Source organism: Cimex lectularius, unplaced genomic scaffold (genome assembly GCF_000648675.2).
Source record: "Cimex lectularius strain Harlan isolate CLEC.00 unplaced genomic scaffold, Clec_2.1 scaffold368, whole genome shotgun sequence".
In the NCBI taxonomy this organism is placed as follows: Eukaryota; Metazoa; Arthropoda; class Insecta; order Hemiptera; family Cimicidae; genus Cimex; species Cimex lectularius.
The window spans coordinates 183311-204176 of record NW_019392899.1 but is presented as its reverse complement, the minus strand read 5'-3'; the positions used below and the strand labels follow the sequence as shown (position 1 = coordinate 204176).

General features: G+C 31.4%; 2 protein-coding genes across 6 annotated transcripts in view; both read left to right on the top strand.

Annotated features, from left to right (window-relative positions):
* The first annotated feature begins 197 nt into the window (after nucleotides 1–197).
* On the top strand, nucleotides 198–15974 carry LOC106672071 (6-phosphofructo-2-kinase/fructose-2,6-bisphosphatase-like). Of its 5 annotated transcripts, none has more exons than XM_014403180.2 (9): nucleotides 198–386; nucleotides 11092–11217; nucleotides 11465–11625; nucleotides 11694–11828; nucleotides 11892–12149; nucleotides 12211–12429; nucleotides 12484–12718; nucleotides 12784–12911; nucleotides 15472–15974. In XM_014403180.2, the coding sequence occupies exons 1-9, from the start codon at nucleotides 242–244 to the stop codon at nucleotides 15523–15525; spliced, it is 1461 nt and encodes a 486-aa protein (XP_014258666.1). In that variant the 5' UTR covers nucleotides 198–241; the 3' UTR covers nucleotides 15526–15974. The 5 variants fall into 5 exon arrangements, with proteins under 5 accessions (XP_014258666.1, XP_014258667.1, XP_014258669.1 ...); XM_014403181.2 differs by having other exon boundaries at nucleotides 15246–15617; XM_014403183.2 differs by lacking the exon at nucleotides 198–386 and adding an exon at nucleotides 10518–10620.
* Nucleotides 15975–17952: 1978 nt separating this feature from the next.
* The window catches only part of LOC106672073 (endothelin-converting enzyme 1-like), a 34987-nt gene continuing 32073 nt past the window's right edge, over nucleotides 17953–20866 (top strand). The window contains exon 1 of the mRNA XM_014403199.2: nucleotides 17953–18673. Coding sequence (XP_014258685.1) covers nucleotides 18278–18673 — 396 coding nt within the window. The 5' untranslated portion in view covers nucleotides 17953–18277. The remainder of the gene's footprint in view (nucleotides 18674–20866) is intronic.

Here is a 20866-nt window from a genome sequence, read left to right as displayed (position 1 = left end):
TTTGTTTGCACGACCACCAAGCCCGCACCCGGGCACACCCTTGTCTCTACCCCGATGGTATGATGATGATGTTCTTCCAAGATAGAAGTAGCCAATATCAGGCTTACCAGACCCCTCCCCAGCTATTAGACGTCATACAATAAGCGCATGCGCCAAAGGTGATTCACACGTGATCCAGAACCTCTCTTTCTGCACTGTAGTAACACTAACTTCAGTAGTGACATGCCGTCTTTGGTCGGGTATGGACGTCTTCAGTTCCGTTCCAGTCTGTGACTGTCGTCTCCCAGACGATAGAATGTGCAAATACGACGCCGTCGCCCCGACCCCTTCACGCCGCAAACCGCCGATTAGTGAAACTATTCAGACGAAACCGTTTCCGATCAGAGGTGAGATTTTGAAGATTTAAATTTTTGATTTAACACAATAATAATTAAAGTAAAGAAAATCCTGCTCAAAAAATAAAATAGATAAATAAAATAATAATAATAATATAGGATCAAGAGAATTTTTTTCACCTATCTCTTGATATAGAAAATTCCACGAAATTAATACAATTTATAATTTACACTGTAATTTTAATACATCGTTATATAATCAATACTTGTATTTTCCTTTCTGTTGTTGCGGTCATTTTCTGGCTCGAATTCAAATCGCGCTCCACAAGGTCGGAATTATTGTTGGATCTTTAAATTTAAATTTAGCACCCAATCCTTGTACTTGCTCTTTCTCCCGTAAATCAATTAAACAAAGAAAAAAATTAAAACACGCTTAAATAATATGTTTACGAATAACGGGATGTCAACTGCCGAACCGGAGCTTAAGACCGACGAGGGATCGCAATTAGCGTCCGTTAAGATTTTCCAATGGTTTTTGTTTTGTATTTTTAGTGAAGGTCGGGTTTATCACGTCAGAGAATTTTGGACTTGAATGAAATGTTGGCGTTCATTATCTCAATCGTTAATTTACTTTTAATGCATTCCTGTCCGTGCATTTGTACACAAAAAGAGAGTGAGGGAGAGAAGAGAGAAGTGAAAAAGGGAAGACGAGAAAGAAATAGAGAAAAGAAAAGAAAAGAAAGAAAGAGAGGAGACGGAGAGAATGTGAGAGGAGAAAAAGAAGAAAAGAAAGAGAGAGAGAATGAGAGAGAGGTGAAAAAGAGAAGAAAAGACAAAGAGAGAGGATAGAGAGATGAATGTAGAGAAAAAGAAAAGAAATAGAGGGAGAGAGAGTGACGTAAAAAAAAGAAAGAAAGAGAAGTGAAAAAGAGAAGAAAAGAAAGAGAGAGATGAAAGGAGAGAAGAAAAATAGAGGGAGAGAGAGAGACGTGAAAAAAAGAAGAAGAGAGAAATAGAGATAGATATATAAATAGAGAGCGAGATAAAGAGAAAAAGAAAGAGGGAGAGAGAAAGAGAGAATGAGAGAAAATAAAAGAAAGAAAGAGAGAGTGATGAAAAGAGAAAAGAAAAAATAGAGGGAGAGGACGTGAAAAAAGAAGAAGAGAGAAATAGAGATAAAGAGATAGATAGATATGGAGCGAAAGAGAGAGAAAGAGAGTTAGAGTGAGAGAGATAGAGAGAGAGAAAAAAAAAGAGTAAAGAGAGAATGAGAGAAGTGAAAAGAAAAGAAAGAAAGAGAGAGAGGATAGAGAGATGAAAGGATAGAAATAGAGAAGAAAAATAGAGAGGAAGAGAGAGACGTGAAAAAAGAAGAGAGAAAGAAGAAAAAGAAGAGAGAGAGGTGGAGGGAGGGAATGAGTAAAGAGAAAAAGATAAGGAAAGAAAGAGACAGTGAGGGTGAGGTAGAAAAGAGGAAGGCGAGAGAAAGAGAGAAGTATCAAAGGTTGAATAAATCATGTCAATCAGGTCAATAAAGCATTGATAATGGAGTTCCACCACAAAAATACAACTAACCTTGAAAAAACGGTTCGAGAGAAAAATGAGAAATGAGAAGATAAGAAAGAGAGAGAGAGAAAGGTTAGGAAGAGAGTGAAAGAAGAGAGTGACAGTGGCAAAATGAGGTAAACAAACAGAAAGGGGGCCAGAGAGGAGTCAGATAGTGTAAGTGCGTTTTTCTAAATTTATTTATTTTTATTTTTTTAATATAAAGAACTATTAAGGAGAGAAGAAAAGATAAAATTACGAATAAATAAGATTTTATGTGTAGTTGTAGAATCTGGTTTATTTTGACGGTAATTACATCCAACGACTGGAGCGAAAAAACAAAGACGAAGAAAGAAAAAGATTAAGTGAGAAAGAAGAGAGTAGAGTGAAAGTGAGGGAGAGGAAATAATGATAAAAGGAGATTAAGGGGTGAGAATAGAGAAAAATAGATAGAGTGTCTTTGTGTTTTGTCTATGCTCTATTTGTTATTAATTACAGCAATTCGTCATCATGATCAAAAGGGTTTATCCTGTAATTTTATTCCAAATATGTAATAAAAAAATTTATTTAGATGTAAATTTTAAATGTGAGGGGAGGATAGAACAGCAGGAGGAAAGAGGAAAGGAATAAATGAAAGTAAATTAAAACGTGAGATGCGATCTGGTGCGACGTAGGTTTTAGAAAAACATTTTCTTTATCGTGCCAACGTTTCGATCTTTATTGAGATTGGCTTTATAAAGACGTTTGACATACGTTAACTAATTTTTATCGATTTTTTCATGACAATTTCATTTTAAGTGTTTATCCTGTAACTTTATTCTAAATATCTACATTAAAAGAATGTATCTATTTTAAATTTTTAATGTGAGGGAGGATAAAAAAGTAGGAGGAAAGAGGAAAGGAATAAATGAAAGTAAATTAAAACTGTACTTTAAGATTAAAGATAAAAGAAAAAATTGGATTATTTGGCTTTATAAAGAAGTTTGGCATTGTACGTTAATTTTTTTAAATCGATTTTTACTTGACGATTTCATTTGTTTGAAAATCTGATTTTTGCCCTCATTGTCGAGATATTAGTTTCAAAACAGGATCCCATTTAAAATTGGTTGTAATTTTCCACCGTGCATCCTAGCGAAATCGGACCTTTCATAATTGCAAATCATTAAAGTAATAAGTTTATAATGTAGGTCAAATTTAAAGAGAAAGGATTTTAGACGAATGTCTGGAGTTTTCCATGGGCAGATGATTACGTGAGGTGGAACACGCTTACAATCGAAACTGCATGGGTTGAATCTCGTTTAGCTTCGGCCCTACTGTTAAAACTTTTTCATTTAAAATTTAACCGATTATTTCAACAGATTTATAGCTTTTAATGCACCGATTCGATTAAAATCCTAACTGATCAGAAAAGCGTAAAATTTTATCCTTAGCTTGTTTTGAAAAATTTCCCTAGTTTGTAATTTATTCGCGAATTATTTTGAGTTAGTGGAGTCGTTAAATGCAACGAATTCTTAACATGCATTGTTCAAATTCAATTAGCTGAAAAAAGTTTAAATTGACTGTGCTCCTTTCAGGCTTTTTAATTTTCAAAAAAAAATATATATCCGAGAACATTTCTATAATTATGATCTACTTTGCAAAATAAATCATGTCTCTTTGTATTGCTATTCGTACAAGAAATAAATAAATAAAATCTGTTCTAGCTTGTCTTTTTATTTTTGCTTCAATGAACTCTTTGGGAAAATTTTCTTTGTAAGTTCTCAAGGAGTTAAACAATCATTCGAAATTTCTACAAAATGTTGTTCCTCCTTGTATTCCTCAAGGATGTCTTTCTCGCTTTTATTTCACTTCTTTCCTCTGTTTCCTTAAGATCTTGAAACTATTAAAACTATTAAGAACTATCGCTAAAGTTCCAAAACAATAAAAATGTTTCAAAATTGGCACAAATGCTGTCATTTCTTTCTACCATAGTGCTACATGTCTGGATTAATTAACAAATTAACTCATAACATTTTTATATAGAAGAGATTCAATCAAAAATATTTTAAATAGAAAAAATTCAATCAAAGCTATTAGTATTATTTTTTGTTCGCATCTTTTGTTCATAGAAGGGATTTATCGTAATTCCCTAACCATTTCAATAGAAAGTATTCTATTAAAGATAGCATTATTTTTGTAGTGCATGATTTGTAGATAGAAGTAATTCGATCAAAGATGCATATTCACATTCTTTTTTTAGGAGCATCTTTCTTAGATAGAGGAGATTCAATCAAAGCTATTAGTATTATTTTTCGCCCATATCTTTTGTTCATAGGAGAGATTTAATAATAGATATTTTAAATAGAAAATACTCTATTAAAGATAGCTTTATTTTTGTAGTGCATGATTTGTAGATAGAAGAGATTCAATCAAAGATTGCATTCTTTTTTTAGGTGCATTTTTCTTAGATAGAAGAAATTTAATCAAAGGTATTATTTGTTAAGGTTGTATTATTTTATGGATGTATCTTTTTTAAATAGAAGAGATTTAATCACATATATTATAATTATTTTTTTGGCTAAACTCTATTAGATACACTTTTATTTTTTTATGTGCATCTTTTTTTTAAGTAGATGAGATTCTATCAAAGATATTAACATTCTTTTTTCGGTGAATCTTTTTTACATAGAAGATATTTTCATTCTTTTTGGTGTACATTGGTTTAGATAGAAGATACTCAATCAAAGATATTTTCATTCTTTTTGGGTGTATATTGGTTTAGATAGAAGATATTCAAACAAAGATATTAGCATTCTTTTGTAGATAGAAGAAATTCGATCAAAGTACATATGTACTTCCTTTTTTGTGTTTCATCATTTTTAGATAAAAGAAATTCTATCAAAGGTATTAACATTCTTTTTTGGTGCAACTTTTTTTGTATAGAAGATATTAATAATCTTTTTTGGTGCATTTTTTTACATAGAAGATATTCAATGAAAGATATTAGTTTATTTTGTAGATAGAAGAGATTCTATCTTAGATATTAACATTCTTTTTTGGGAAAATCTTTTTTATATAGAAGAGATTCTATCAAAGATATTTTATTTGAGAGCATTTTTAGATAGCAGATATTACTACAAAGATATTTTTTTCTTTTTAGTTCATATTGGTTTAGATAGACTATATTTGATGAAAGATATCAGTTTTTGTTTTATGCATGTTTTTTTAGATAAAAGACATTTGGTCAAAGATATTTTTTCTTTTTGGGTGCACATTTGTTTAGATAGTAGATATTCGAAGAACTCGCAGGCCAAACCCCATCATCTACTTCAATTACCATATAAAATCAAGAATTCAAATAATAGACCTGCTACAAATTTCATTCATTCCTACTTCCTGTTATTTATCTTCAACACACTAGTTTGTTCTTTTTTAATGTATAGAACATTTGGAATACTTATTTCAAGTAGAACAGTACAAACAAATTTAACTTTTCTGGTGGAAAGAGACAGGTATGTATGGACATTATGAAAGATCTTACTGGTCTTGTCTTACAGCAGATATAACTATTTTATGATTGTTAGTAATATTTATAATTTAGTCAATTGGTCTGATCATCTTTCTTTGTTCAATATCCATATTTGTTCTTGTAGCACCAAAATTGACTGTTAAAACAAAAATTCAAAGATAATAGACACAGATAAACTCTTCACATTATATAAAAAATCAATAATATGGCAAATTAAAAAGAAGTAAAATCACTCAGTTCTTTTGTCAAGCTTTGAGGATACCTCCTTCATCAGGATTTTGAAATTACACAGAAATACCAAAAAATTGGACACTCGTATTTTCTTGTTTGTTTCGAAGTACAAGCACCGGAAAATCATTTTGTGATAGAATAAATGTCTGTTAAATGTTAATCGATCACTAAACGATTTTCAAGTGCTTTGGTGAATTTTCTTTCAAACTATCATAATTTGTTCATTTTTATTAAAACTCATAAATTTCTGATCTTGTTTAATTTGATTTACATTAAAGTAAGTATCTTGTGTCTAATATAACAAAAAAAAACAAAAAAACAATTGTATGCAATAAACAAAACACGAGTGTCTTTTTTAACATAAACCTTTACTTACAATATTAAAAATTATACCTTCAACTATGAGTTTAGCTTAAAAGAGTGGACATGATCTATCACCAGTATTCTATGTTACAATTGTAACCTTGGATGGACTGTGATATATTCCTATTGGATATTGTGGGTCCAGTCATTGAAGATGTCAAAATGCATCTTGAGTCCAAAATAGATAAGCAGATGAAAACGATCGGTTATAATCAAACTTGAACTATTCTAGTTTGTTCATTTCAATTCATTCTGGTCTGCTTATTTTCACCAAACTGAAGATGTCAAAATGCGTCTAACAAGCCAACCCAGCAAGTAAAGGCAAACCTAGGTGGTAAAGATCAAATCACAAGTTCAACATCCCATAGAGAGGAATTTTATCAAATTCATAATAGTTGATGACATAATTTTTAATACTGTAAGTAATGTTTATGGTTTTTAACCACGCATCATTAGAAATCGTTTCAAAGTCCTGTTGAATTCATCAAAAGCTTGATAATAGAACTGTGGTGTGTATAGATGTGTGGTGTTAAGTGACTGTTAGTTAAGGATTATTTAAACAATAAGTATAATTTAAACAAGATCGAAACGTTGGCACAATAAAGAAAATGTTTTTCTAAACCTACGTCACACCAGACCACATCTCATGATCTCCAAATAATGAGTGTATAGAATTTGTTTCAAATCCGTCTTATTTCTGATTTTTTATATATAAGTTTAATATTAAGGCTGACATCAATCATACCAAATTAACTCTTTACTAAATGAGTTTGATTTGTTCATTTTTTATTTCCTTTCTCTCAAAAGAGCACTAATTAAAAAAAATTTTAAACCATTCTTACTTGTATGTAAATGATTACTTTTCATGTGCAATTTTCTAATAATTTTTACTTGTAATTCGGTATTGTCTGTTGAATAATATTTATAAATGAATTAATATAATTTTGTTTGAAAAACCTCTTTTTCTGGTGGCATTTTAATGAATTTTTACTTATTTAACTACCTAAGTTTCTCAAGATTTTGGGAAGTCTCCATAAAATATCAAATCCATTACATTACTACCACTATATTAATTTGCTGTCAACACATTACAAGATGAGAAATGATGAGGTAATAATTAAAATCAAATACAAAATTGAGAAACTTGAAATGTTGGATTCCGCGTCTTATTTCCATGCTAAATAATAATATTGTTAAAAATACGTTTGCTTTAATTTAATTAAATTATAGAATAGGGATTTTTTTTTAATTTAGAAGGTACATTTTTCAGTTTATATTTTTTGTGATGTTTCGTCAACATTTGTCATGCCCTTATCTTCTGTTTGAGAGAAAAAAGGAGAAAGTGAATCCCCGCATGGCCGCGTTTTGGCTGATTTCCTAAATAAAATATTAACTGAAGTGTGTAATTATTTATAAAATAGAGAAACAATGATTACATTAGTGTGGCACAATGTGATAACACGTTGCAAAGAAATAAGCTTTTATTTGTTCATCTCAGTCATTGTCAGATTAACATTTTGCTTAAATAAATTTTCAAAACTGTACATCATAGAGGAAACAATAAAACCATTTAATTTTGTTTGTCAAGATGAGGCATTCATGGAATCACATGCACAATCAATTAATTGGATACCTAAAAAGTGCACGGTCGTTGATTAACCACCTTAGAAGATTTCTTAGATGCCCTAGTACCAAGCTGCAACACTATCATACAATAAGCGCAAAAGAATTACGGGTTTGGAAGCCATGAGAAAGAAAATGTTTTATAATTTACAGTGAATTATTGAAGACACTTTTTCTTTATGAATTCCTGCATTATCCTCTTGGTATTATGTACATGTTGTAACCATCTAATCCTCAAATGTAAATAGAAATATTAATTAACGACATTAAAACAATAAATGAAACACTGCACAACTTTTCTGGTTACCTGGTATAATTGATATCAGTCTTAAATTTTATAATTTTAGGTATATTAAAAAAAATCAGGGGTAAGGCCAATTTGATTGAAAACACTTAGTTTCATGGTTGAGCTTTATATTCCACTTTATATTTAACCTTGTAAAGTATTTGTATAATGTATTCCGTCATTTGCTTACACAGATGACTTTCTTAACATGTCATGTCCCCATTTAAAAGCAAAGGATGATTAATTGCACTGAATTGCATCTTAAGACATAAAATTGAACTGGAAAGTTAAACAACTTTAACAAATCAAAAATCACGATTTTCAGTAATAGGGAAGAAAAGCAAAGAATGGTAAGTGGTTGTTATAAAACTTTGTCATAATTTTTACTCCAAAATGGTCATTAAATACAGATTTTGAGGAGAAAATAATGTTATAAATGGAATCTGGAGCCCCTATACTCAAAACCAACAAAATTTCTTTCCATTTGAAGTTGGCCATATTCAAATCAGTGTCTCGAGCTATAATTTGATACGGAGCACAAATACTTTAAGTATACTTTGAGGAGGTGGAAACCTGTACTGCTTCTTCTTAAAAAAGATTCTGACTCTGCGTTGTGAACACTTCTCAAAAAAAAAAAAAAAANAAAAATCGGATAGAAAACTTATTAATTCAAGAGGCCAATAGGTAGGACTAACACCAAAAAAAAAAAAAAAAAAAAAAAAAAAAAAAAAAAAAAAAAAAAAATAATGACAACATAATCAGTTGTAATATTATTTTATTAATTTTTGTTTGAAATTGAAGTATGTATAAATTATTATAACAATAAAGACTATAAAATAATATATTTCGGAAATATAATAGATGGGCCTTTGATCTTATTCACTGTAAAATCAATTCTTAGTTTCATTATGCTTTAATATTGTAAATAGGTGTTCATATTTGTTAACCTTGTTATTAATAATAGTTCCAAGCCCTGATGGAAGGGTGATAACTTGAAAGCTCAGCAAAGGAGCTTTTTTAATATAAAGTTACACCTCCATAAAATAACTCTAAACTCCTATTCACATTTTTAATTTTATGATTTGTTCGATATTTTCTATTTATAGAAATAGATTTTGTTATATATCTATCAAATTTGCATTATCCTCATTTGGATTATAGTCTATCATATATTATACAGTTTAAAAGAATATAAGGTATTGTTTATAACTTAATTTATGCCTTGTTGATCAGTCTTTACATTCATTTCATGATTACATTTAATTAAAGTGTAATACATTTAAACAAACTTGTAACATTTGGGTAAAATGTATCATTAAAATGTCTATTTTTTTGTGTTTAAAAATGGTCTTTTTTTTTAATTTTCAGCCAAAAAGTGACACCACTTGTTTCACTTACATTTATTTCACCGACGTTTCGGAGGGTATACCTCCTTTCTTAAGGTATACAAGAGAACGCCTACAAAATACAAATACATTTAGTTTTTGATTTTTTATTACAAACACCTTTAGGAGTAATAAAACCCTTACTGGGCTAAATCCTGTTTGTGTGAGTGGAGTCTTTTCCAGGTTCACACTTTAAAATTAAAATTATATTTCGTCTCACACCTCGACCGTTTTGTGCAACCCTTCTTCCACCTGTGATTTTTCATATATTTAATTTTTGTATAATGTAGGTGAGTGATATTACCAATGTTACCTCGAAGGAGCTTCATATAAAACTAATAGTTTTTAAACGTAAAAAATGCAGGAGTTCCTTCTTTTTCCTTTTTTCACAATGAGAGGATCCAGAGTCGGCTAACAGACAAGAATTACCTTCTTGTTGTGTAAAAAGGAAAAAGAAGGAACTTCTGCATTTTTATTGTTTAAAAACTATTAGTTTTGTATGAAACTACTTTGAAGTAACATTGGTAATATCACTCACCTACATTATACAAAAATTAAATATATGAAAAATCACAGGTGGAAGAAGTGTTGCACAAACGGTCGAGGTGTGAGACGAAATATAATTTTAATTCAATTAATTAAGGTTTTAAGTTGAAATAAAAAAAGTCAGTGTCACGAGCGGGATTCAAACCCATGAACTTTGGCTAGATACGCTGCTGCTCTACCAGTTGAACTATTGTGACTTCGATCCCCTCAGGCACTAACTTCCCATCTCAGAATATAATTTTAATTTTTAAGTGTGAACCTGGAAAAGACTCCACTCACACAAACAGGATTTATCCCAATAAGGGTTTTTTACTCCTAAAGGTGTTTGTAATAAAAAATCAAAAAACTAAATGTATTTATTTGTATGTTATAGGCGTTCTCTTGTATACCTTGAGAAAGGAGGTATATCCTCCAAAACGTCAATGAAATAAATGTAAGTGAAATGAGTGGTGTCATTTTTTGACTGAAAATCCCCCCCCCAAAAAAAAAAAACCAACAGAGACATTATAATTGAACAGTCATCATATTCATCGATATTTTAAAAATGGACATAATAAATGTAGCAAGTAATAAAAAAATCTTGAAAAAATAGTCCTCAAGCCTGAAAAAAAAACTGTTGTTGTGTAGTTGATGCACTGAAGAAAAATAGTGTTATGTAATTCCTAAATGTAGATGAACTTTGGATTTATGATGTTGTATTATTAAAAGATGTAAATAATTGTATTATGCCACGTTGCACTTTGCTCAAGGTCTTCCATCAGTTCATGACCTGACCAGCAAGAATGAGCAACATGCAGAGTAAGAATTTTTTTATATGTAAATTGAAGATATGGTTGTGCTCAAATTGTCAATTAATTTTTTGATATGAAATGAATAAATAAAACAACAATAAATGTCTATCGGCCAAATAGAGATAATCTTATCAGAGTTTATCTATTTGACTTTCTCCCCGATGCTCTGATCCTTGCATATTTAAAATACACGTAGTACAGATTTTGTCTTGACCGGCTGAAGTTGAAATTATGATACGGAGACAATCGACCTTCCAGAGACAAGTGTCCGTTCGAATAGGTAACAGGGATAAAAAGACATAATTATCTTATCTTTTAGTTTTTAATAAGTAGATCCATTTCCCCACACTTTTCATTATTCGGTAGAGAATGTCTTATGAAAAAATGCATGTTGTACGGCATATGTGTATGGAGAAATTTTATTATTTCTGGCTGGTTGTGGGGTAGCAAGTATTACAATTTGTTAATTCGATTTCAGGGGAGAGGGCCAACTATGTTAACAGTCCACATGTCATTGCCATGGTCGGACTCCCGGCCAGGGGGAAAACGTACATATCGAAAAAGCTCTCAAGATACCTCAACTGGATTGGAATAAATACAAAAGGTAAACATTATGATAATTGTATAAATTTGCCTTTGAGACATTATATAATGCTGTACATGTTTTACAAAAGTGTCACTAAGCGTTATCAGTATATAAAATTCCATTTGAGTTGTACGTTTATTGGTGTGTGATTTATGGATAAAGATAGTTCAAAAATTAAACATTATTATAGACAAGCAATTTGTATGATAACATATCAGTATTATCATTGATTTGTATGATTATATTTTTCACTTGTAAATTTTAGTTTTTAATCTTGGAGAATATCGTAGAATTGTTACTGATGCGTACAAAAGTCATGAGTTTTTCAAGCCTGATAACAAGCATGCAATGGCGATTCGCACCCAGTGCTGTATGGATGCTTTAGAAGATGTTTGCCATTGGCTAGAAACTGGCGGTGAAGTGGCTGTGCGTATGCAACAGAAAATATAAATATCTAAAAGAAAGAAACATTTTTTTTTAAATTTTTTTATTAGGTATTTGATGCTACAAATTCTACTCGAGATAGAAGGAAAATGATCCATGATATTGTTGTGAAGAAAATGAATTTTAAATTATTTTTTGTTGAGTCTGTCTGTGATGATCCTCAAATAGTGGAACAAAATATTATGGTAAATTGATGAGTTCAATTTTTTTTAAATCAATTGTTTAAAATACACATTATTTTTTTGAAGGAGGTTAAAGTAAATTCGCCAGATTACAAAAACATGAATACAGAAACAGCCTTAAATGATTTCCTGCTTAGAATTGAGCACTATAAGGAAAAATATGAACCTTTGGAAGAAAAGTTAGAAGATAGTCTTAGTTTTATGAAGATCTACAACACAGGAGAGAAAGTTCTTGTGCACAAGCATGAAGGACATATAGAATCCAGGATAGTTTATTACCTCATGAATATACACATTGTACCAAGGACCATTTATATTGCCAGGGTAATTATTCCAGTTGTATAATTTGTCTTTATCATTTAAAAAACAATGATTTGAATTTTAGCATGGAGAGAGTTGTCACAACCTTGAAGGTAGAATAGGTGGAGATTCAGAACTGTCTCCGAGGGGGCAAGCGTTTGCCAATGCCCTCGCAAATTATATAAATAGCCAAAATATCAGCAGCCTCAGGGTTTGGACGTCTTGGCTCAAGCGTACAATTCAGACTGTTGCTGGCATCCAAGCTCCACAGGAAAGATGGAAGGCCCTAAATGAAATCGACGCTGTGCGTATATGAGACAATTTTTGTGATAAATTTTTTAATCGTTGCAATATTTAGGGAATTTGTGAGGAGATGACATACAAAGAAATACAAAAAGCTCACCCGGAAGATTTCACAGCCAGAGACCAGGACAAATTCACTTACAGGTATCCAAGAGGGGAAAGCTATGAGGATCTTGTAGCAAGACTAGAACCAGTTATAATGGAGTTGGAGAGACAAGGGAACATTCTCGTCGTAAGCCACCAAGCTGTAATTCGCTGTCTCCTTGCTTACTTGCTGGACAAAAATTCAGGTGAGTACATTTCTTTTTTAAACGGCCAGATAAATTTCTGTCTATAACATTTTCTGTTTTTGTAGAAGAGTTACCATATCTACATGTCCCTCTGCATACACTTATTAAACTGACGCCAGTGGCTTATGGATGTAAAGTAGAACACATACCATTTGATATTGAGGCGGTGGATACACACAGACCAAAACCAAAGGTACGTTTAACTCATTAAGTGGGTCGATTTCTATCTGCTAGCATGTGCATGTAATTATCTTAGAAATATTTCTGCATGAATGTACTTTAATGGCTTTTAATACGGTATAAGAATACTCTGGTTTCTTTCTTTATGTGTTTCCTTCTTCCTACCTCCATTCTTAATGATTTTATGAGTATTTTGTTGTAGAAATCAATTTTGGATAGACCAATTTAAAAAAATAAAATTACAGTAAGAAATGCTGCTTTAGAAAATATTTTCAATCATTTATCCAATAAACAAATTATTAATTAAGAATTTATTATCTTGTCAGTAATCCACAATTTGAACCCTACTATCAGCAAAGATAATTATTATTATTGTTATAAATAAATGTGGATTAAAAAACTTGTTAACAACTGAAATATGATTAAAAACTTTTTCAAAATGTTCCACTGTTAAAAAATTTAAATTATTATTATTATTATTAGTTCAAATTCTAATATATATTCTTTTNTATATATATTATTTACGCCAACAAAATTACTGTCAAAATTAATTGTTTTATTGGTGGTGTTAATGCCAACTATTATTTATGTAGTTTTAATTAATATATTATGCAAGTTTTTGTGTTCAAAGGGGAAAAATGGCAAAAAAGTATAAATTTATTAATAACCATTGGTAACTTTGAACCCATTTATTTAAGTCAAATAATATTAACATTTATTATCGAGTTGTAAAATAAGTCTGTAGTGTTTTTCAAAAATTCAATTCGATCCCTCTTGTGTTTTAAAGAAATGTTAATAATTAAAATGTTTACACACTCTGAAAATGGATTAGTTAAGGTTGACTGAGAAGAATTTTATCTACATTAGATCTACATCTGCAATTCCTCCTAAAACACAATGTAAACCCATTTTTAAAAAGATTGATAACTGGAGATGAAAAGTTGGTTCTTTACATCAGCATAACAAGTAAAGTAATTACTTCTGCTTGTACAAGAGTGCTTAAAGTCCAACTACCTGTTAAGTGTCATGGACAAGGGGTCAAACCAATTTACAATACTTTCTCCTTTTCATACTTCAAAAATCATCAAAAATCCATATGTTCTGCTGGGATTCAGACCCAGGACTGTTAGCATGGCAAATGCGAGTTGGACATTCTAACCACTTGGCCACCGCAGTCCTTCAAATCAATGTTCAAAAAGGAAAATCATGGGGAAATGTAGTGATTCAAAGTTAACAACTTCAAGAGCCGAATTACATTCCAAGAAGATATTGTACATTTGGTGGGATTGGAAGGGATGGCTTTATTATGAGCTTCTTCTGCCCAGCCATACTATATAATTCTAGTGTATACTGCAAACAATTGAAGTGATTAAAGTCAGCAATTGACAAAAATGGCTGGCATTAGCTAATTGCAAGGTGTCTATGGTCAGCTCCATGTTTCTTTGCAGATACGCCAGAAATTGCTGGAGTGTGAATTGAATCCCCCAAACACTCCACCACACTTCAGATTTTCACTTGTTCTGGTATCTATAAAATTTTATTAATGGGAAAAACTTTACTTCACTTTTAAGGCTGCAAAAAACAAATTTAGGAGTTTATTGCTCAAAAATCAGAAGTTCTTGAAGAACGGAATTACAAAATTATATGGCCAGTGGAAACAGGCAGTGAATCAAAATGGTTCATATATTGTTTACAAGTACCTGAATTTTTCATTTAATTTACTATTAAAAACACTGCTTACTTATTTTATGATCTGGTGTTATACAAAATTGAACAAGGACAATTTAGCCCTGTTACAAACTGTTACAAATTGAAGTAATTATAATTTATCAACATATTATANTCTCTCTCTCTCTCTCTCTCTCTCTCTCTCTAAGTATATATATGTATATATATATATATATATATATATATATATGAACATTTGTTAGAAAGTAATGCTTCTTTGTTTTAACTTTAAAACTATATATCAAAAGTTAAACTGTAGAACATGGTATAATGGTGGTCTTTTCTTATTTAAATTTGGTGTTTGGTACTGGGAAATAATGTTTGGGGGAGTGGTTGGATTAGTTAGTGTATTTATTGTATTATTAAATACTAGAACAATTTTTAATTTTTATTTAATTGATGTCTATAAGAAGTAAGGAAAAAGCCATAGCTATGAGCATACATACTGACATGTTATTCCTAAATACTTTTGCTTTATCCTTAGTACTTAGTAGATTTTTATTCTTTCACTTTTCTATATGATAAAAAAACTGCACACATGCTCTTCATGTAGCTATGTTATTTTTCTAGTTTCATGCCAATTCTCAATGTTTTACATAATTGACAAATGTCGTTGTAGGCGGAGGCCCAGCCCAATGGAAACACATAAACAAGAAATAAGCTTAAGAATTTTATCCAAAATGTATAAAAGCCACAGTCCAATCATTTCGATTTAACAATAACAATTGCAATGAAATTGATTGTTAATCTGCAATAAAGCATGATGAAAGTGTTGATACAATAAATCCTTACTTTAACAATATGAAGATGAAGAACTATATTTATAGTGACTTTTTTCTCTTCAGATACCAGGGACCCTTGATGAAAGGTTTAAACATCATAAATCTGATTCTACCTGACTTTCAATAGTACAATTTAAAAATATATGTAAAATGACTGATAAATTCTTTATTATTTATAGTTTATCAATTTATGAATATTAGGGGTCAAGTTAATTTATTCAGTTTGTATATTTTTATTCTATATTCAATTGAAAAATGGTGTTTTGGTTTTTGTTTCACTAAAACATTGTATATTTGTTTAAAATATTATTTAATGCATTAATATTCTTTTAAATTTCTGTTTTTCTATTTTTTTTTTTTTTTTGCTTTTCTCAGCATTATATCAACAAATATTTTTATCTCGTGCCATATCCATATTTAATTTTAACATTTTATTTTGAAAAATACATAATCTTTCATTAACCTAAGTAAAAAGTAAATGTTAGAGGGAAATATTTAAAAATTATTTATAAATTTGTGATATAAGTCAAATCTGTATTTATTGCAATTAAACAATTTCAATTGTCTGTTTTTATGTATGTTGTATCCGATTAATTTAAAAATAAATTTGTATTTTGTATGAAAAAATTATGAAAAATGTTCACCAGAGATAGAAAATATATATATTTAACTGCAATAATGTTTTTTGTATAATTTTTATCACAGTGTAAAACAGTCCAGTAATCTGTATTACAATTGTGAAAGTTGCAATTTAAAATGTTTGGCTGCAAGGAGAAGCATAGCACTGCACCAAACAAATAGAAATTATGAGATTGTCTATAAAAAGAGGAAGGAAAACATAGAACTCCATAATAATGAAATTGACAAAACAGAGACAGGTGATGAGGAAATCGACCGACTTCTCAGGGAGTTTTGTGAACCCACTGTTTATGTTTTGAAGATGTACCCATAGAAATGGCATCAAATAATAGGGATGATTAAGAAATCGGTAGCCGTAAATATAGACGATCAAGAAAATCGCGAATCGCCCAAAGACGAAACCGCCACAGTCCATTCTAACTATGAGGGAAATTTAATTGTTTCTATCCCAATTCAAGAAGGACCTGTAATTATGGGAAAAAATCAAATAATAAGTAAGTAAATTTTAACCCGAAAAAACCAAGAATTTCCAAATTGTTCGAAGCAAAACAGAGGATTTTGATGATTAGAAATTTAAAAAAATAATTTTGAGCAGGATATTGTTGATTTTGTAAAAACATACATAGTACCTAAAATTAAATATTATTTGTATTTTGAAAATGAAATTTATGAGAAATTTACAAATGTTATAATCACCTATTTTAAACACTCAGAAATAAATTTTATTAGGTGTACAGAAAAGCTTATTGACGTAGTTGTACCAGATGAAATTTTGGAAAATTGAAAACTAGCATCGGGAGGAGTCGATGAAACCTATAATAGAATTCGACAAAGATATTACTGGCCCAATATGAAGCATTTTTAATTAATTAATGGATTCGAAAATCTTTTAGTGATGACACCAACATGTGCAGTACTGAAGACAGGCATTCATAAAAAATGTGTGTCAAATTTTTTGCGGGGCATTTCGCTGTTTTCACATATCATTTATAAAAAAAATCTCTTCAAATAACATTTTTTGTTTAAATAATATAGTCGGAGAAATTTTGTAGTGTGTTGACAGCCAACATGCTTGTGTAGTTCTGATGATAGACTGTTGTATTCATCAAAAATGTGAGTGAAGTCTTTTGAGTGGCATTTCGCGGTCCTCACACATCATTTATATACAAATAACATATAACATTTATTATTTAAATAATACAGTCGAAAAATGTTTGTAGTGTAACGGCAACTATCATGGTTGTGTAGTTCTGATGATCATCAAAAATGCATTTATGTCAAATCTTTTGCCTGGCATTTCACATTCCTCACACATCATTTATTATAAAGAAATGTCTTCAAATAACATTTTTATTTAAATTAATAATACAATCGGAGAACATTTATAGTATGATGATATACATACATATATTTTAAATCTTTACATTTCTGTTTTTTCCTCAAAAATATGCTCAATGACTTTTTTTGTTTTCCGCCCTGCCCTAGAAAAATATGTTAGGGGGCTTGTACCATGTAAGCCCTACTTGTACCTTTAAAATAAATTTAAAACAATGTTTTATTATTCTTACATAGTGATACATTTTATATCCAGCGGCCCTGCATTCGAACCAGACATACTTACAAATGGGCTTTTTTTCAAAAACACTGGCACCCTGAGGGTTTATATGACCTCTGCTGTTGCGAACCCTCGTAAAAAAATAAAATAAAATAAATAAATTGTTTTTGACTTACGATAGCTTCTGTGCCTGTTTGTAATTTTTTTTTTTTGTAAGTTTTCAAAAATGTTTTAAGTTGCAACATTTAAGTGGGAACGAGCCGAATGGCATTAGGTGGTTAGTGGGTGTAGCGTCGTGTGGTGGGGCGACTACCTGTTGCCGGTTTTTCATCGTGTGGCGCCCCCTGGAATCGTCAACTCCAGACTTCATTCCAGTGTCCGACTTAACCGACGACGCGTCTTCACGAAAGACGAGCAGTTTCCGAATTACCACACGATACATTTGTACATCGTTCTCATTTGACACGTTGGATCATCCGTAGTAGCGCGATGTACGCGAGTTGAAAGGTCGTCTTTCGATACGAACGCGGTACGCGTCCTCCATGGTGTTTTAGGACTAGCAGGCCGTCTTATAACGGTGGTGTCCACCTCAGGTAAAACTTGTTATGACTTAATACCCCGAGGCGTCCCGGGTGGATGGAAGGATTCTATTGACGTTATTCCCTCCTAGAAGCGATGACTGATAAAAACAACTTAAACCACATAGACGAGGCCGGTGAAGACGTACCGTGCATACCGGATGAGAAACGGTCGATAGTCTCCGCAAGCAAAAACGAAGAGAACAACGGCACAGATGCGGACAAGAAGAACAACGACAAAGCGAACAGTTTCTCGGATAAAAAAATTAGAAGTGTCAAATTTACGCCCCCGCCGGCGTCCAAGTTCGAGAAATGGTGTTCGGAGAAAACGGGTCTCTCCAGGCTAGGACTCCTCGTCTTCGCCATCCTCGTCTTTACACTTTTCGTTTTGTTCCTCGCTGTCCTTATAATGTCGTGGATGTGGCCGAAGATACCGCACTCGAAGATGTTCCCCGTTTGCAGGATGCCTCATTGCCTCCTCGCTTCATCAGAGGTGAGCATTGTATTATCATCATTACATTTGACATTAAATGCATGTGATCATGACAGTCAAACTAAAGCTGCACGCACTAGTTTTTGCGCAATTTTTCGTTAAGTATGGTCTAAAAACTAACAAACTGCTGAAGAACAAAAACGACGCAGAATGCCAAGTAGTCCACCACATAATAACATTTTTTCTACGATCATTGAATGCAATTTGTTTTTTAAATGATGAGTACGAATACTAAAATTGATGAGCTAAACTTAATAAATCAACCACAAGATAATTCGGACTATTCCACGAATTTCTGAAGTAATAGGTTTTGATATAAAAATTCGAATGTGATGGTATGCATGTTGGCCATCATCATACTATAAATGTTCTCCGACTGTATTATTTATTTAAACAGAAATGTTATTTGAAGAAATTTCTTTATAATAAATGATGTGTGAGGAACGCGAAATGCCTTTGACATAAATGCATTTTTGATTAATGCAACAGACATCATCAGAACTCCACAACCATAATAGTTCCCATTACACTATACAAGTTCTTCGACTGTATTATATAAGTAATAATTGTTATGTTATTTGTATATAAATGATGTGTGAGTACCGCAAAATGCCACTCAAAAGACTTTACTCACATTTTTGATGAATATCACAAGCTATCATCAGAACTACACTGTCATCACACTTCAAAAGTTTTTCGACTCCATTAATTAATTAAAAAATGCTAATTGAAGACAATTTTTTAAAAATATATGATATGGGAGGAACGCGAAATGCCACGCAAAAGATTTGACATAGATGTATTTTTGATGAACGCCACAGACATCATCAGAACTACACAACCATGATAGTTGCCGTTACACTATAAACATTTTTCGACTGTATTATTTAAATAATAAATGTTATATGTTATTTGTATATAAATGATGTGTGAGGACCGCGAAATGCCACGCGAAAGACTTCACTCACATTTTTGATTGATACAACAGACTAACATCAGATCTATACAAGAATGTTGGCTGTCAACACACTTCAAAATTTCTCCGACTATATTATTTAAACAAAAAATGTTATTTGAAGATATTTTTTTTTTATAAATGATATGTGAAAACCGCGAAATGCCACGCAAAAAATTTGACACACATTTTTGATGAATGCAACACACTGTCTTCAGAACTGCACATGTTGGCTGTCATCACACTAAAAGATTTTCGTCTCCATTACTTAATTAAAAAATGTTAATTGAAGACAATTTTTTTAAAATATATGATGTGGGGGAACGCGAAATGCCACGCAAAAGATTTGACATACACCCATTTTTGATGAATACAACAGTCTGTCGACAGAACTACACATGTTGGCTGTCATCATACTTCAAAAGTTCTCCGACTATATTGTTTAAACAAAAAATGTTGTGTGAAGACAAGTCTTTTTTATAAATGACGTGTGAGGACGAAAATTGCCTCGCAAAGATTTGACACACCCATTTTTGATGAACGCAGCAGATTATCGTCATAACTGCTCAAGCATGTTGGCTGTTATCATACTATAAAAGTTCTCCAACTATAGTATTTAAACAAAAAATGTTATTTGAAAACAATTTTTTTATAAATGATGTGCGAGGAGCGCAAAATGCCTCACAAAAGATTTGACGCACACATACCCACCCACATTTTTGATGAATGCAGCAGACTATCACCATAACTACACATGTTGGCTGTCATCACACTACATAATTCTTCGACTGTAGTCTGTTTAAACAAAAAATGTTGTATGAATTTTGTTTAAATCATGTATGAGGACCGCGAAAGCTGCCACAACCTGTTTTGTTCCTTGGAGATTTTAACGCCTATAATCAGTTATGTGGGGGATACCATAAATATCCTGAGAAAAGTGTTGAATTAATAATTGATCGATACGGCCTGAATATTCTAAAAGATACTTTTTCCACACATTTATAAGGTCAGTCCGGTGTCTAATACATCTTAGTCTCCTTGAATCAACTTGTATACTCTCAACCGTCCAGTATACCTTAAAGGATGTCCATGGCAGCGACCATGTTCCGATTGTGATCAACACAGTGCTCTGGGGACAAAACACTGTCGACCGACCAGTGAATGGAAAATCAAAAGCAAACTTGCCCCTTCATCAACAGACACTACGACTTGGTAATTTAGAAGCAGAAAACATATAT